Here is an 18,683-nt window from a genome sequence, read left to right as displayed (position 1 = left end):
CTTCGCTTCTGGTGAAGCAACGAGTTGGAACAAGCAGATATATTATAATTGTGTCACCGGTAAGCGAAAAAGGTAACGCACAACTTGGAAAAACCTATAGTTTTCAGGGACTACCTTTTTCGCTTTCCGGTGACACAATTATAATATATCTGATTGTTCCAACTGCGTTGCTTCACCAGAAACGAAGTTAGAAAACTATAGGCTCTTCCAAGTTATTCGTTACCTTTTTCGCTTTCCGGTGACACAATTATAATATATCTGCTTGTTCCAACTGCGTTCCTTCACCAGAAACCAAGTTGGAAATCTATAGGTTCTCCCAAGTTGTGCGTTACCTTTTTCGCTTTCCGGTGACACAACTATAATATATATCTGCTTGTTCCAACTGCGTTGCTTCACCAGAAACGAAGTTAGAAATATATAAGTTCTTTCAAGTTGTGCGTTACCTTTTTCGCTTTCCGGTGACAATAATTATAATATTCTGCTTGTTCCAACTGCGCTGCTTCACCAGAAACAAAAGTTAAATTTTTAATTTATGAATGTTTTTTTATATACTGATAACGATTTCCGAAGTGAAACTCGAAACGTCAAGTAAACTTGATTTCAAACTCGAATTGTGACTTATGTCCAAATAAAATAGTAAATCTTATTTTGTATTTCTCACGCCGGTAAGAAGACAACAATGAAATGACCTTTTTTACATTGGTCCGCATGTATATTTTTTATTTCAGCTTCGAGATGGATGACGTCACTAGTATGTAAATGCCAAAAAATCATAATTTAAAAATATGTCCGGATTTTTTAGTCGTCGGTTTACGAAATAATGAATTTATTCCATTTGGTTTTGCCACACTGTAGAACGTAGAACTAATAATAATTATTAAGTTACATAATATTTATTTAATTATAAAATTGCATAAAGTTATAAATTTAAAAAGCCATCGTCGTCATCTGAATAGGGAATCTTACTGATTCAAAAACAGCTTTCTTTGAAACACTTCAGATATCAGGACATCGAGATTCATTTTTCGGAAAAATAACAAAGAGTGCGAGCGGAGAAATCAAACTTGTTTGGTTTCGCTGTTTTGCTCTATGATTTCTGCCACTATGTTATCGAACACCCTATGTAACATTCTAATTAATTTTATAAATGTGAATCTAAAAGTTGGCTACAATTTTTGTTATTAACTTTTATTGCTATCTATTACTATAACGGATCTACGTAGCTTTACCCCACTAATCAATCACCCTGTACATTATTTAATTATATATGTAAATAAATTCTAATACGGTAAGATTCTCCTAAATTGATACGACCCAAGTCCAATGATAAATCGCTGTACCGTTTAGACACGACGATAAATTAAAACAACTCGATCCTTGTGATAAGTTGATACCAACCTCAACCCAACTCCAACTTTGATAAGTCGTGCGATGCACCGTTTACACACAATGATAAGTTGCAACAACTCGATTGACCTTGATAAGTTGTTTGATATATCGCTGTGTTTAAACGATCCTTTACACACAATGATAAGTTGCAACAACTCGATTGACCTTGATAAGTTGTTTGATTTATCGCTGTGTTTAAACGACCCTTTAGGTGTGTAAATTCATAGCTGTTTTTTACATACAGTTGTGTCCATCCATTAGCTTAATATCATCAGTCCATCTTGTTAGAGGCCTTCCTCTGTTTCTTTTGCTTGCCCTTCGTCGCTAATTGAGAATTCGCTTCGTCCAACGGTAGTCTTGCATTCTTCCTATGTGTTCTGCCCAGTTCCATTTTAACATTAAAATGTACTTAACTTATCTTGTCTTAATCTGACGTTATCGAGTTTTCTAAGGGTAGATTTTTTTAAGGACTGCTCCCAACGCACACCCATATATTAAGTTTAAGATGTGCCCACCCCGCACACCGAGTCCACATATGGTAGGGGTACCTTAACAGGGTACAAGGTTTCTCCCCATGAGATTTTCTGAAGCCCTCGAGTAAAGTGCAACCGTTCCTTCACTCAACCGTTCTCTCCAGTTTTTTCTGTTTTTCCAGTCCCCTTTCTGCAGACTTCTTCTCTCCATTGCTTCGTCCACTTCATCTCTGAAGAATCTTCGGTGTCTGCCTCTCTTTATTCTTCCTATCGGGCTCCACTCTGTTATTCTATTTATCCCCGATTTTGGACTGCTCTTCTAACATGTCCGTTGTCCGTACAAGGTTAATCTCTTATGTTCGATTTAGGGCCGGTTGTTCGAACGCTAATCAAAACTGATCATTATTAAATATTTAATTACAATTATATTTGATTAAGCGTACTTCTGACAGATGTCGCATTTTGAGGTTATGTTGACTGATTTATTTTATTATTTTGGTTTTAGTTTAAAATAAAACACAATTAAACTCTTTCTGATGTTAATTTCTTGTTTTTACTTACAAATCAATAATAATAATAAGCAATTTTTAATAATTTAAGAGCTGCGGCTATATTTTAATTACTGTTTTACCTACAATCAATAACTGATTAGTGTTTTACATGTATTTTTCATGTCGCGATTTGATTCCCATCAAGAAAATTGATTACAATAAATGATTGATTATAATCAACTTCTTGATTGGCGTTCGAACAACCGGCCCGTAGTCTATTATTTTGTTGATTTTCATTCTTTTCTTGTTATATATGATATTTCTTCTATCTTTTCTTGTTACTCTGCAGCTTCAACTTAGAAATTCCATCTCTGTTGCTCTTATGTTGTTTTTTGTTTTCTTATTTATTTTCCAAATTTCACACCCATATCATACGTCAGGATACTTCTTGCCATGGTATTATAATATATGTATATTACGGATATATGTATACGGACTGGGACGTTTCGCCGTCGCCGTTTCGCCGTCGCCATTTCGCCGTCGCCGTCGAGCCACTTCGCCGTCGGCCGTTTCGCCGTCGGCCGTTTCGCCGTCGAGCCAGTTCGCCGTCGGCCGTTTCGCCATCGCCATCCCGGCATTGGTTAAGTTTACAAGAACGTGATAACATACTAACTTTTTTTATACTAAATGTCACAATAACGTGATAACATACTAACTTTTTTTATACTAAATGTCCCGGAAAATTCCCGGAAATAAACAATATTGAGATTTCAATTTCAATTGCTTTTACTGTATCAAAAATAAAAAACTTCATTATGCAAAAGTGATAAGTGATAGTATATAATCGTTCGAAAACCAATCAAAACTTATATAAGTACAAGTAATGATCATCCCGAAATTATAAGTACGAATGCTAACAACGAAATGGCGACGGCGAAATGGCTCGACGGCGAAACGGCGACGGCGAAATGGTTCGACGGCGAAACGGCGACGGCGAAATGGCGACGGCGAAACGGCGACGGCGAAATGTCCTAGACCCCCCTGTATATTCTTCTTTTTGTTTTTATGTTGATATTCTTATCCCACAGTACCAAGTTAAATTTTCGTATGCAGTCTCTTGTTTGTCCTAGTCTACTTTTTATTTTTATTTGTTTACCTTAGTCTTAATGAAGCCTTTGAAGGACAATGTGGAGTTCGAATCGGGGGAGAAACTATTAACAACATCAGATATGCAGACGACACCGCGATCATGGCTGAAAATATCGAAGATCTTCAATTCCTTATTGATCGAGTCACTAGAGAATGCTCCAATAACGGACTTAACATAAATGCAACAAAGACAAAGTTACTTGTGGTTAGTAAACAAGACGTCGGCCCTATGCAACTAATTGTCAGTGATGAGTCAATAACAAAAGTTAACCATTTTAAATACCTAGGATGTTGGATAAACGAGACACTAAATCCGGATGAAGAAATTAAAACTCGTATAGAAATTGCAAGAGGAGCATTTATGAAACTTAGATCTATTCTGAGCAACTCTCAGCTGAACTTACAACTAAGAATCAAGTTCCTAAAATGTTACGTGTATCCTGTTTTACTATATGGATGTGAAACCTGGATCATGAAGGTTAACATGATGAACAAATTAGAAGCCTTTGAGATGTGGTCGTATCGTAGAATGCTCAGAATATCTTGGGTTCAACGCATTTCAAACAGAGAAGTCTTAAACAGAGTAGGTCAAGGCGAAGGTGACTTAATGAAGATGATAAAAAAGAGAAAACTTGAATATCTGGGGCATATAATGAGAGGTAGCAGATACAGGATGCTGCAGTTAATACTCAATGGAAAGATCGACGGAAAAAGAGGAATTGGTCGAAAGAAATATTCATGGCTCCGAAACCTTCGTCAATGGACTGGCTTATCAGCAGATCAATTGTTACATGCCGCACAAGATCGAGAACGATATCGGCAAATTGTTATGGAAGCTACCCACGCCTAAAAATTTGGGCACGGTACTTAAAGAAGAAGACCTTAGTCTATTTCTAGATGTTTTATTTCTGTAGTCTCCGTTTAGGTATTAAGTTTTCTTTAGGTTTATTTCCATCCCATTCTTTGTATATTTCTGTTCCAGTTTTCTCATCATGAAACTGATGTTTTCTCATCATGATCCTCGTCTTGTGAGATCACTATTTGGTCGTTAACAAAACTTAGCGTATGTAGATATTCGTTTCTTACTGGTTTACCCATTTCTTTGTACTTTCTTTTCCATGATTTCAGGTTTTTTTTCCAGGAATATTTTGAACAGGGTTCGGAATGTGAAGTAGCCCTCTAGTAGTTCCTTCGTCGTCTTAAATTGAATATGTCATATTCTAGTGTCCGTTTTGATAGCTACTTTATTATTCTTGTTCTTTTACTGCTTTTATTATTATTCGTGGAAAATCGATGTCTTCCATTGCTTTCCATAGCTTGGTTGTACGTATCGAATTGAGTGAATTGATTAACTAAGAAATTAATAATTTGACAGCACTATAAACATCTACTGTTTTTGTAAGCGGCGGTAAATAGGATTAAGATAACCATCAGGATATTCAATCTCTCTATTAATTGTTTAGCTGTACATATTATCTCAAAATAAAATGATATAATCTTATTTAAGTCGGGTGGTATTATTTCAAGGACTTATACAAATTATGACAGAAAAAGGAAACCACTAAGAAAGGCGTGATTATCACTATTTGCCAGTACATACCTACACGCTAATATTTTTTATTTGGGTGTCAACTTTGATAAGTAACTGCATCATTAATCTATCACTAATGTAATAATATTAATAAAATATGAATACTTCAAGGACAAACGTACATACTTTTTTATTCATTGTAATCAATAACACTGTTATTTGTGTATAAGTCTAAATTTAGACACAGCTTTACCTTTTTTGTTTTATTTGGAAATGTTAATATCTAAATCTATACATACTACTGCATAGGTAACTACTCTAATGTCAAGGCATAAAGAACAAATGACTCTTTTGGTAAAAAGTTTATACAAATGGGTGAGGAAGCTTATAATAGGTCTTATAGTTTTCGATTTTTGCACCAGGATCTCCATTAATATCGTTAAAATATTGTTCCAAACGGCTTGGGAATATGTTTTCATATAGATATTAGTTGAATAGACTTCAAATTTTTCGAGCAGAAATTCCTTTCCCACTTTAACAGCTTCCTCGACTACATCATCAACTTCGGGTGTTTTCTCAGTTTTCTTTTTTGTTTGTTTTGGGCGCGTATTTTATTTTGTCCAAAAGTTTTTCATGTTTTCTCCAGTCCCAGTCTTTCAGATCACAGTGTTTGCCGAGCTACGACCGAACCTGATGATAAACTTGGTGACTGTGTAAACGGGCTGCATCTTGAGTTGAGGAAGCGATGCAAGTTAATGTAAATTCTGTCACTGTAATGTATTATTTCATGGTATCCAGAGAATCATCTTTATTTTTACCATATAAAGATACGAAGTACGACATGAACAATTAATGAATGTTCTGAAATAAAGAAGATAGACGACAATGACCTCAGGATCATATCTAATTTATACTATAAGCAGCGAGCAAAAGTACGTGTTAACGAACAGTTGTCAGAGAAAATTGAAATTAGACGTGGGGTGAGACAGGGATGCGTATTGTCTCCAGTTATCTTTAATGCCTACTCGGAAGAGATCCTAAAACAAGCTCTTGAGGGTGAAACAGCTGGAATAAAGGTGAACGGAGTTCCCATTAACAATATTAGATATGCGGATGACACTGTCATCTTAACCGAAAATATTGAAGATCGTCAGAGACTGGTTAACAGAATAGCGATGTTTAACCAAAAATACGGTCTAATAATGAACATATGAATATATTGCATATATTCAATACAATATACAGTACTGGTATAATACCGCAAGAATGGTTGCTGTCTACGTTTGTCACCATACCGAAGAAAACTAAGGCAATGCAATGTTCAGATCATCGAACAATCTCCTTGATGAGTCACCTGCTTAAAATATTTCTTAGAGTCATTCACAACCGAATCTATCAAAAACTAGACATCGATATTAACGATACACAGATGGGATTCAGAAAAGGATTAGGTACAAGGGATGCTCTCTTTGCCTTGAACGTTCTAACACAGAGATGCCTAGATGTTAACCAAGAGGTACACGCCTGCTTTATAGACTTTGAAAAGGCCTTTGACAAAGTACGCCACAGTAAACTCAAAGAAATCCTGGAGAGTAAGAACATTGACACCAGAGACATACAAATAATATTAAATCTGTACTGGAATCAGCGAGCTAATATAAAAATAGAAGAACAAACATCGGACGAAATAGAAATACGTAGAGGAGTACGACAGGGTTGTATATTGTCACCGCTCTTATTTAATATCTACAGCGAACAAATATGCCAAGAAGCTCTCTCATATGCAAACGAAGGGATAATAGTCAATGGAGAAGTTATCAATAACATTCGATATGCTGACGATACTGTGATAATGGCAAGAACAGCGGAAGATCTACAACATTTAGTTGAAACTATGAATGAGATATGTAATAACTACGGCATAAGGATGAACGTCAAAAAAACCAAATATATGACCTTCAATAAGAATCCAATAAATGACACTAGTATCACAATAAACGGTACACAACTTGAAAAAGTAAACGAATACAAATACTTGGGAACCCTTATCAATGAAACAGGTGACCAAAATCACGAGATAAAAAGACGTATTGAAATTGCCAGGTCTACTTTTATAAAAATGAAAAAATTATTTTGTAATCGTGATATTAGTATTCATCTACGAACTAGAATGTTAAAATGCTATGTATTCAGTACTTTGCTCTACGGTGTTGAGTCATGGACTCTTAAACAGAGGAATATTAAAAATCTTGAAAGCTTTGAGATGTGGTGCTACCGCCGTATACTACGAATAAGTTGGGTGGATAAAATTACAAACGAAGAAGTAATACGCAGAATAAATAACGAGCCAGAAGTTCTACGGAGTATAAACAAGAGAAAACTTGAATACTTAGGCCACCTGATGAGAGGACAAAAGTACACATTCCTACAAAATATAATGCAAGGAAAAATCCAAGGACGAAGAAATCCAGGCCGTAGAAGAATGTCCTGGATGAGAAATTTGAGAGAGTGGTTTGGCTGTACCACTAACGAATTGTTCAAAACAGCAGTAAATAAAATTAGAATCGCCCTAATGATATCCAATCTCCGATAGGAGAGGCACTCAAAGAAGAAGAAGAATGAACATCAAGAAGACGACAAAATTTATGAGAATATCTAAAACGCAAAGAAATAATGAGACTATCCTCATAAACGGTACCAATATCGAACGAGTAGACCAATATGCATATCTTGGAATAATGATCAACTCCACAAATTATTACTACCAAGCGATTAAAATTACAATAGAAAAGGCTAGAGCGAATTTAAAAAAAAATGAGAAAAGTGCTCTACACAAGAGATCTAAAGTTAGAGCTAAGACTAAGGTTGGGTAGGTGCTACGTTTTCTTGACTTTGTTTTATGGAATGGAAGCTTGCACTTTAAATGCGGCGTCAATGAAAAAACTGGACTCATTTGAGTTATAGGTGTATAGAAGAATTCCGAAAATATCATAGACAGAACACGTCACAAACAAAGAGGTTCTGAGAAAGAATAAAGAAATGGAAGATTTAAATAATACAATCAAAACAAGACGATTGTAATATTTCGGACATATTACACCTGGAGAGAGATACAACTTGCTCCAACTCGTTATGCAGGGACATATTCAAGGAAGAAGACGCATAGGAAGACGCAGAATATCGTGGCTACGCAACCTGAGAGAATGGTATGGATGTACATCAAATGAACTTTTCAGAGCAGCCGTTTACAAAATCTGAATAGCTATGATGATTGCATACTTCCGTTGCGGAGATGTCACTTAAGGAAGAAGAAAGAGACGAAAAAACGTTCGCCAAAGACAGTGAGCAAAAATGGCTCGACGTTCTCACTGAGAAATAATGCTGTTCCGCTAACTAATTCAGGATGTTTCCATAACATTTGGATGACTTTAAGTTTTCTAATCTTGAAAGCTGCTGATATTGAGTCGCAGCCTTAAACGGCATGGAAAAACAGAAAGTTCTCTGCAATGACGTTACCATATATAAAACTTGAATGACAGGATAATTGACATGACTTACACCCTGTTACAATCGTTGTGATACTTAGCTTCAATATCTACTAAGCAGAGAAAGTTGGCTATGCGATTCGTCATCAAAAATTTTATGGATAAGGTCCAAAATATTTTTTTTGTACTTTCATTACGTACTTGACAAATCCTCCTCTGTCGTATTTGACACAAATGACTGATCCTGGAGTGCTTTTAAGTAAATAAAGCAAATGTGCACGATAATAGAATTTCTGATCCTAAAGAGTATAAACTGCTAAGCGCTGGTTACGATTACGGTGAAAAATTCAAGGTTCTTCACTGCGGCAATGGAATGTGCAAACTCAGTAAGCGGTGGCTTCCAATGCATCCTTGGAAACCACCGCTTATTTTGTATGGTACAATTTTTTATGACGTCATTCATCGCAGTGTTACGGTCGCAGTTTGTCGGCACCGCTTTCGAGGAAACCAGCGTTTTAGACGACGAACGTCATTATCCGTTCAACTAACAGTAACACTATAATAATAGTTCGGCAATATTTACAATATTCTCAGAAACAGTTTGTAAATATTGTTCATTGTCCACATCATTTTTGACTTTTGCTCGACCAAGAAAATTTTTTTTGCCTTCACGGATCTTACCTTAAAGTCAAAATTCTTAATTGCACAGGTAAAACTCAAAGTATTTCTCACAATTCAATATACTTGCATATGGAGAAATATGTAATAGCACAAGTGAAAAGCTCAAGCTTATAGTCTAAGATACGATATAAGGTCGATATGCACCGATCTGTTTAATGGATAAAAATGATTGGATGTGCAATTTAGGGCCAGTTGTTCAATCAGTAGTTAACTCATGGATTAAGTAAACTTTAATTAAATTTAATCTAAAGATTATTTTTTAAGAAGTTGTTCAATGTTAGTTAACTTTCGGATTTACTAAAATCCGAGTACTGAAGCGGCGACAACGTTGCCAGTTATTAATTAACGACTTGGAACAAACTTTATCATGAAAATTGTACATAAAAATGTGTTCTGTGTTATAAAGTTAATGATTTTTGACATGTAGTGTTTAGTACATGTCAACTACTACTGACAGAGATTTTAATTTACATTATTAAACATATTTAAAATGGAAGAAAGTATTAAAAGTACAACTGCTAACTTTGCGTAAAAAATAGTTATTTATGATATAAGTGTTAAAAGTACACATTTAAGGCACGCATGTGAAAGTTTGCAGAATTTGCGAAGCGAGTTCTGCAATTCACATGAGTGCCTTAAAAATTTTTATTTTGTAACACGAATATCATACAATATTTTTCTATTATTTGAACTTGACTGATATTCCATTTTTATATTTTTTGACATTGCATCAAAATTCAAATTCAAATTCAAAATATCTTTTATTAAAAAAATTGTAAACAACACACTTACAGCAAATTGTCACAATTGAATAATAAGTGTCTAATATACATACAAAATTAAAATTACAACTACTATGAGTTAAAAGTTAAAATGTGTGATTTAAAAACTCATACACGGTCTATACGGTCAATACGAACTGCAGTGCCATAAAAATTTTAAAGCACTAGTGCCTTAAGTAGCATTTTTAACGCTCGTATGGAGTGCTAAAAATTGCATTTTTAACACGGTTGTAGAAAAACATGTTTAAATAGTAATGTTAATTTTTTAGCTTATAAAAATATTCCTATTCCTTCACAAAAATTTCATTAAAAGTTTTTCCAATTTGTTTTTACCTGATTTTTACACATAATGAAAAAAGCGAAACTTCTGGAAATATGTATTTATAAATAATTAATAATTATCATGCATAAATTTGTAGAAAGCATAAGTACCTATACACTGAGAGATCTAATTTATTTTTGTACTAATATAAATTTTTTAAGAAACACATTTTTTTGAAGACAAAAAAATTATATTAAAAACAGCTAAGAAATATTCGTCCTCTGTCATATCTCTGTCATCAAAATAAAAGAGAAATAACCATTATTATTAGAGACACGAAATTGTAATAGATTATTACTGCATTATTACTGCAAATCTTATCTACGACTGAAAATTTATAAAAAGAACAATTCAAAATACATACATATCTAGCTAGTGCAATAACTATGGTTGTTCCAATTTGGAATTTTCTTGAAAATATTTAATTTAAAACCAGAAAGTAAGGTTACAAATATTTAGTTAACACCGTTAATCCTTCGTTTTTGAGCGATTAAGATAATCTCTAGTTAACAGATGGTTAAGTGTTAAACTTGCATTGAACAACGTAATATTAAGTTTAATTGAAAATTATTTTTATTCTGAAGATAATCTCCAATTGAACAATCGGCCCTTAGTATGTTAACAATTACAAAAAACAAGGGTTGCCCGATCTAATGTTGTTCTAACTATAATTATTAATTAATAATTAAAAAATGACATTTTTCATAAATTAAAAAAAAATTTTGACCCGGGCAGATATTATTTCAGATTTTTTAGGTCATTCTAAACAAAAAAGGTCTTTTGTAATTTTTCTCTAAAGTTGATCGTTTTCTAGATATAAACAATTTAAAACTGAAAAAAGAACGAAAGATGACGATTTATTTTAAAGGCTCAAAAACATAAGTATAAAATATCATTTTTGAAATTACGAAGTACCTAAATTCAAGCTCAAACCTTATTTTATCAGTTCTTGATAAGTATTTTGGACTTATTTCATTCTAAAACATTGTTTTTTAATTGTTAATGCCCGTCTCCCCATAAGAAACTGTCTTCATTAACAATTAAAAAAATATGTTTTAGAATAAAATGTGGCTAAAATTCTTATCGACACCTGATAGAAGGTTTGAACTTAAATTTATGTACTTGATTATTACAAAAATTAATTATATTTTTTACTTGTGTTTTGAACCTTGAAAATTGTCATCTTTCGTTCTTTTTTCAATTTTAAATTGTTTATAACTCTATGGTGGTAAGCGGGGTTTGTTTAACAGGAACGCACTAGGTACTCATAACTACTTTATTTGATTGATTATACGAATCAGGACTAATATCGTAGAAATACCATAGGAATAGACAATATGGACTTACCACTTTTACACGTCAATGTTCGCTGTTGATCTTGCCAGTCCTTGATGAATGTTCCTCTTGAGGTTCCTCCGGTGTGCTTTCCATAGTGACCATGCCAGTTTCAGGATCAGAACTGCCGTGATAATATAGAGCAGTACCTTCAGCTCAATGTCCAGTTTGACGTCCTTGTTTTTAACGATGAAATTACTATTCACCACTCCATTCTCCTGGACCTCATCCTTGGACGACTTTCCTCCCATCCTCGTTCCATACGTTCTCGCCTGGTCTTAGATCGCCATATGGTGGTAACTGGAAATTTGATCTGCTCTGGTGATGGGATTAGTGGGTCAGTCGAATTAGTTAGTTAGGTTTGGGAGGTTGCTGCCATTAGAGCAGAATAATGTAATCACTTATCAACTGAATACATTTATATGGTATTACTTCAATTAAATAAAGTAGTTATGAGAATATAGTGTATTCCTGATATCAATCCCATCACCAGAGCAGATCAAATTTCCAGTTACCACCATAACTCGAAAACGATCAAATTTAGAGAAAAATTAAAAAAAGACCTTTTTTGTTTAGAATGATCCAAAAAATCTGAAATAATATCTACCTGGGTCGAAAAATTGTTTTTTAAATTCATAAAAAATGTCATTTTTTAATTTTTATTAATTAATTATAGTTAGAACAAGATTGGATCGGGCAACCCTTGTTTTTTGTAATTGTTAATATGCTAAATTACATATCCAATTATTTTTTTTTCTCTGATTCTGGCTTTGGTTTAGAATTAGAACCTTTAGCCACGTAATTGTATAACTTATCACTAAGTCAGGGGAGTAATGTGTAGTGTGTGTGTTGAGTAAGTGTCTTGTTACTTTACAAAGTCGACGTCATTGTCTTTGCAAAGAGACGCTAATTGTTTCCGAACGTCTGCGGTCCCTCCGGAGAGTACCGATCCCACAAGGACAGAAACTATTTTTCATTTATTAATTTATAATAAATGAAAAATTTCTGCCCCTGGTAGGATTCGAACTCCCGACCTTTCGTTTCAAAGGTAGGCGCTCTTACCACTGCGCCACAGAGGGGTTTATTATTTTTATCCATTAAACAGATCGGTGCAAATCGACCTTATATCGGATCCTCTACTATTAGGATTCTCGTATACATACACTGATTAGAAATTATTGTAAAAACAAATGAAATTCTAAGTTTTGTGGTGGGGTAAAGGATCGATAATAAATTAATAATAATTTACGAATTTTAGGACAATGATAAAAAATTAATTATATTAATAAAAAATATGTAAGAGAAAACTAAGCTTGATTATTCGTTTTATCGTATTTTTATAAGTATTCAAGAACCTGGTCAACTTCAAAGCCCTGTAAATCAGAGATAAATTAATGAAATTAAACAAATTAGTACTAGTGAAAATTATTCTTTGAAAAACCTTCTATAAAATTGCTGTAAAGTAATTATATTTAAAAATGACTACAACAAAAAATATCCTTCTTAGAAGAATTAATACAATTAAACAAATTCTTAGTGGAAATTTTTCGTTGAAGAATCTTCTATAAAATTGCTGTAACGTCATTATTGTAAAATGACTTAAAAATATTCCATAAGACCCAGAAGAAAATTGGTTAAAGAATTTTGAGTTATTTTTGTATATAACTTTTTTATTTTGTATTTTGTGCTAAAAAGTAATAGGTAGGAATAAAGCTGTAGGCAATTTAATTTGATACAAATGTCATCAATTTTTCTGTAGGGTTGCTGGTATACGAGATACAGAGCAAAAACCCTTTGCACACCTTTTTTCTAAGATAGCGGCCCAGAATCATGGGTGGCGGCCCCACAAACTTGAATTCTAGCTTATACCAATCCCCCCCCCTACATATCAAAAAAATAAGATTACGTTCACTGAAAAATACAACACTAAATGTAACTTTTAATAGAATATAGCTATGTTATTACAACGCCTTACATCGTTTTTTAGTTAAATAAAAAAAATCAATTTTTTTAACTCACCTTTACTAAGTATCATCCGCATGACTTGACGGTCCTTTTAACGTTTTGTGAAAAATACAATTCAGGCGGTTTAGCGCACTATATATTTAAATAGCTTAGGAAGTTCAATGATAATTTCACGACAAACAATATCTCACCGTTTAGCTCTTTTCTTGACAATAACAAATATGTAAACTGACAATATCATTATCAACGATAAGCGAGGTTTACGAAAGTTGATTCTACTTACTGATTAATTACTGACTAATTAATACCTGACATTTATAAAAAAAAATAATTTGGAAGTGCAAGTATAAATAAAATAATACGTGTTGAAAAACTTTACTGAATTTTGAACAGCGTCCAACAGGAAAGTTCAAATCATGTCGGGTAACCGTGAACTGCAACAGATTCTATAAAGACGACAGGGATATATTGACACATAATTTAAAGACTAGATAACAATATTTTACAAATTGATTTAAGATAATACAATTTGCGATAAAGCAATTTTTGCAAGTCCGAATTTTCAAATATTTAGTTTTATGTGAAGGAATCACAATTATTGAATATTTGTTTATTTACAACGTGAAATGTTTAGGTGTAGAAGGTAGTTTCAAATGTTTATATGTCCTTACAGTTAAACATACGATTTTTAAAGTGTTTTTTTATACAAGGGGACCGGACGATAGGGAAACAGGACCCCGATTTTTGACCCTACGCTTCGTTACCGATCATTCGCTATCTGTACACTAAACGACAAGAAGCGAATACGTTCGATAACGAAGCGAAGGGTCAAAAATCGAGGTCCTGATACGAAGCGAATACGTTCGATAACGAAGCGAAGGGTCAAAAATCGGGGTCCAGAGTCATTATCAATTATTATTATTTTTAAAAACTCAGGGAAAGAAAAAAATTTAATTAAAGAGGGACACATTTTTCCGGTATTTTCGATATATTTTACTTTTACACCTAAATCAGAGTAAGCATCAGCCCAACATTTTTAACAGCAATGGGGGTCAAATAAGATATCGTTTGAAGGCCCTTGCAATGCCCTCTACCCTCGTCTTTAAACTATGTATTTAATTCGGTGATGTAATTTGTTCTATTTATAAACAGAAATAAATTTTAGGATTAATATCGGCGTGCTCTCTCTGGCGTCCATAGAATGATAAAGGTATATTGGAGCCATTTTTCGTAGGCATTCAGTGAGAATTCGTTGACGTAAATCTTCCAAACATACGGATAGTGTTCTATAGCTTTTGAATTTTAGGTGTTCCCATAAAAACATTAAAGAGGCAAATTTGGTGACCGAGCACGCCGAGCAGGGGAGCAGGCCATTCGATGCTATCTCTACTCTCAATTTAATCATATTTTCTGTTAAAAAATCAAATGAGCTTCCTCATATTGTTGATAATTTTAATAACATCATAGTCTAAGAGCTAGTGAACCCTCCGACTAACGGTCATCCTGTAAGGCTAGAAATTTGTATAGTGATAATTCATAGCACACCAAGGCTAAAAACCATGACCTGGCAGGCATCAGTGGTGCACGTGTATCTACCAGGTGAATCGATAAGTGCAAATTTAGGGGGTAAAATAAACTTTATCCTGTAAGGTTTAAATTAAAGTATGTGTTTGAGTAAGACATTTAGAAGAAATGTGTACAATGACAGGCGCTTCTGAAGAGCATAAGACCTTGCCAGGCGAGGGGAAAGATTAGAGGTTTTTCCTAAAACTCTTCTTTTTGCATCGAACAAATTTTTTTTAGGTTTTTTTAATCATTTCAAACAAAAAAGGTCTTTAGCGATTTTTCTCTTAAGTTAACAGTTTTTGTTATATAAGCGATTGAAAATTGCGAAATCGGCCATTTTTAACCCTAAATCGGACATTTATCTAAAAATTTCAATGTTGCCAAGGTACACAGATATTCTTTAAACATTGATTTATGAAATCCCGAAGAGTTTTTTGCAATAAAATATCGAAAACCCCTTTGTTTTTTTTTTTAATTGCTAATCAAGCGGGCGCGACACTGTAGTATAAGTGAGGACGTTTAAGTTTGCATAAATTCATTATCTTGAGAATGGGAAAATTTCAAGAGAAATCCTCAGACAGGTCGATTTTTATTTTTGAATTAGGACTTTTTGGCATATATATAATACTAGTGACATCATCCATCTGGGCGTGATGACGTAATCGATGATTTTTTTAAATAAGAGTAGGGGTTGTGTGATAGCTCATTTGAAATATTATTTAATTCTCTATTCAGTAATATAAACATTAACATAATTATTTATACAGGGTGTACAAAAAAAAATTTTCTTCTATTTGTCAAATTTAATCAAAGTTAATTTAATAAAAAAATTTTTTTTGTACACCCTGTATAAATAATTATGGCATTGTTTATATTAGTGAATAGAGAATTAAATAACCTTTCAAATGAGCTATCACACAACCCCTACTCTCATTTAAAAAAATCATCGATTACGTCATCACGCTCAGATGGATGACGTCACTAGTATTATATATATGCCAAAAAGTCCTAATTTAAAAATAAAAATCGACCTGTCTGAGGATTTCTCTTCAAATTTGCCATTCTCGAGATAATGAATTTATGCCAACTCAAACGTCCTCATACTTCAGTGCCGCGCCCGCTTGATTAGCAATTAAAAAACAAAGGGGTTTCCGATATCGTATTGCAAAAAATTTTTTGGGATTTCATCAATCAACGTTTAAAGAATATCTACCTACCTTGGCAACTTTGAAATTTTTAGTTAAATGTCCGATTTATGGTTAAAAATGGCCGATTTCGCAATTTTCAAAATTTTCAATCGCTTATATAACAAAAACTATTAACTTAAGAGAAAAATCACTAAAGACCTTTTCTGTTTGGAATGATTCAAAAAAAAAAATTTGTTCGATGCAAACAAAATTATTTTAGGAAAAACCCCTAATCTTTCCCCTCGCCTGGCAAGGTCTTATGATCTTCAGAATCGCCTGTCATTGTACACATTTCTTCTAAATGACTTACTCAATCACATACTCAAATTTAAATCTTACAGGAGAAAGTTTATTTTACTCCCTAAATTTGCACTTTTCGATTCACCTGGTAGATACACGTGATGCCTGCCAGGTCATAGTTTTTAGCCTTGGTGTGCTATGAATTATCACTAGAAAAATTTCTAGCCTTACAGGACGACCGTTAGTCGGAGGGTTCACTAGCTCTTAGACTATCAGTCAAGGCAAGCCTTCAAGTCTTCCAGTAATTGCACAGACAATTCGTCAGTTCAAATTCCAAATTGCCAGTTCCTACCAGTCGATAATCAAAAATTCCAGCCGATACATTCAATTTTTGCAATATTAACAAACTATGAGTGTATGGATGTAATTCGTTACAGCTGCTCTTTGCCTCGCTGAATATGAACGTTACCAGAACGTCATCAGACTGTCCTCGTCCCCCAGAGTAACGGGATCCCAGGTTTACTGCTAAGGCATATCATCTGGAGTTTCTAGGATTTTCCATAGTAAATTGATGCAAAGAGATTACTCAGGGTGTTTTAGGGTCTCTGATCACGAATATAGCACCAGAACCAACCCTCGGAGCATCTGGTGTCTAGGGTCAATGCTAAGGCATGCCATCTTCTAGAGTTTCGAGGGTTTTCGGCACTTAATTAATGCAAACAGATTACTCGAGGATTTGTGATTTTTGGGACTGCCAAATACGAATAATACGCCATCAGAACCAACCTCCAAAACACCTAGTGCCCAGGTTCACTACACGTCAACTCTGGAGTTTAGAAAGTTCTTCTTCTTCTTTCTCGAAACTCCTTATGCCCCTCATGGGCATCGGAAGTTTTATTCATTCTGTATCTATCTCTTCCAGTTCTTGCGGGCGTTTTCTATCTCTCTCATTTGTTAATATGTTTTTCCTGTTTCCTGTCCAATTTCTATAATCTGATCGATCCATCTTTTCCTTGGCCTCCCTTTTCTTCTTTTACCATATCTTTTTGATTCCATCACCTGCTTTGGTAATTTTCCCTGGTCCATTCTGTTAATGTGTCCATACCATTTTAATTTTCTTCTAATATCTTTATTTCTTATTCGGTTCAATTTCTGCTATTTTTCTCAACTGCTTCATCTTCGATGCGTTTATTGTATTGTCTATTTTTACATTGTTTACCCGAGTCACACTTGCATGTAATAAAGTTGGTACAAATAGTGCATTGTATAGGTACCTTTAGTTTTATTTTTTTATCTATTTCTTACTTTCCGAGTTTCGAGAGTTTTGACAGTAAATTAATGCAAACAGATTACTCGGGATTTTTCGGGTTGATGAATACGAATATGATATCAAAACCGACCCTTCGATTGTGTACAGTGTGAATGCTATGTATATGTACTTTCTTTGCATTAATTTATTGTTAGTAAGCGTTGACATTGGACACCAGGTGCTCCGGGGATCGGTTCTGATGGCTTAGTCGAATTCAGTAACCCTCAAAACTCCCAAGTAGTCTGCGTTAATTTAGTGCTGAAAACTCTCGAAACTTTAGAATATGTGCCTTAGCAGGGACCCTGGCTACCAAGTGTTTCGGAGAGTCGGTTCTGATGGCGTATTCATGTTTAGCGATCCCAAAAACCACCCGAGCAACAAAATCTGGCCCTTAATGTACTGATTTTGACTTTTTTATGCACTTTTGAATGTGATTTATGCACTTTAAAATGGAATTATGCATTTCCACCCATTTTTATATAGTAAATTTTTTTTCCACCTACCTCTACCGAAAGTATACTTTTCCGGACCTGATTTTAGGGAGCAAAGTTGTACTTTTCCTCCCTAGGGAGGAAAAATTTTTTCCTCCCTAGGGAGGAAAAGTAAAAGTGACGTCATGGTATTTCATTCATGAAATACAACTTATGGACGCCCTGTACAATATCTATTTTCTATTACGTAAGTATCTATACATTTTAACGTTTATTTATAAAACCCCCTGTATTCTGTAGAATGGTAAAAAACAGTAAATTGTAATTTTGATTTAACAATGTTTACA

The 18,683-nt window shown here is 34.0% G+C and overlaps 1 protein-coding gene across 4 annotated transcripts in view; it reads right to left on the bottom strand.

Moving 5' to 3' along the window:
• Positions 1-18,683, bottom strand: part of LOC114324193 (uncharacterized) — a 208,811-nt gene that overhangs the window by 110,250 nt on the left and 79,878 nt on the right. Inside the window, exon 1 of one of the 4 annotated variants that reach the window (XM_028271960.2) lies at positions 13,658-13,890. The exons of the other annotated variants lie outside the window; for them this stretch is intronic. Within the exon in view, the coding sequence (XP_028127761.1) occupies positions 13,658-13,679 (22 nt within the window). The 5' untranslated portion in view covers positions 13,680-13,890. Of the gene's footprint in view, positions 1-13,657; positions 13,891-18,683 lie in introns of those variants that run through there. 4 annotated transcript variants of the gene reach the window in all.

This window comes from Diabrotica virgifera, chromosome 5, assembly GCF_917563875.1.
Source record: "Diabrotica virgifera virgifera chromosome 5, PGI_DIABVI_V3a".
Taxonomy (NCBI): Eukaryota; Metazoa; Arthropoda; class Insecta; order Coleoptera; family Chrysomelidae; genus Diabrotica; species Diabrotica virgifera.
The sequence above is the reverse complement of the archived record's forward strand: the minus strand, read 5'-3'. Positions and strand labels throughout refer to the sequence as shown.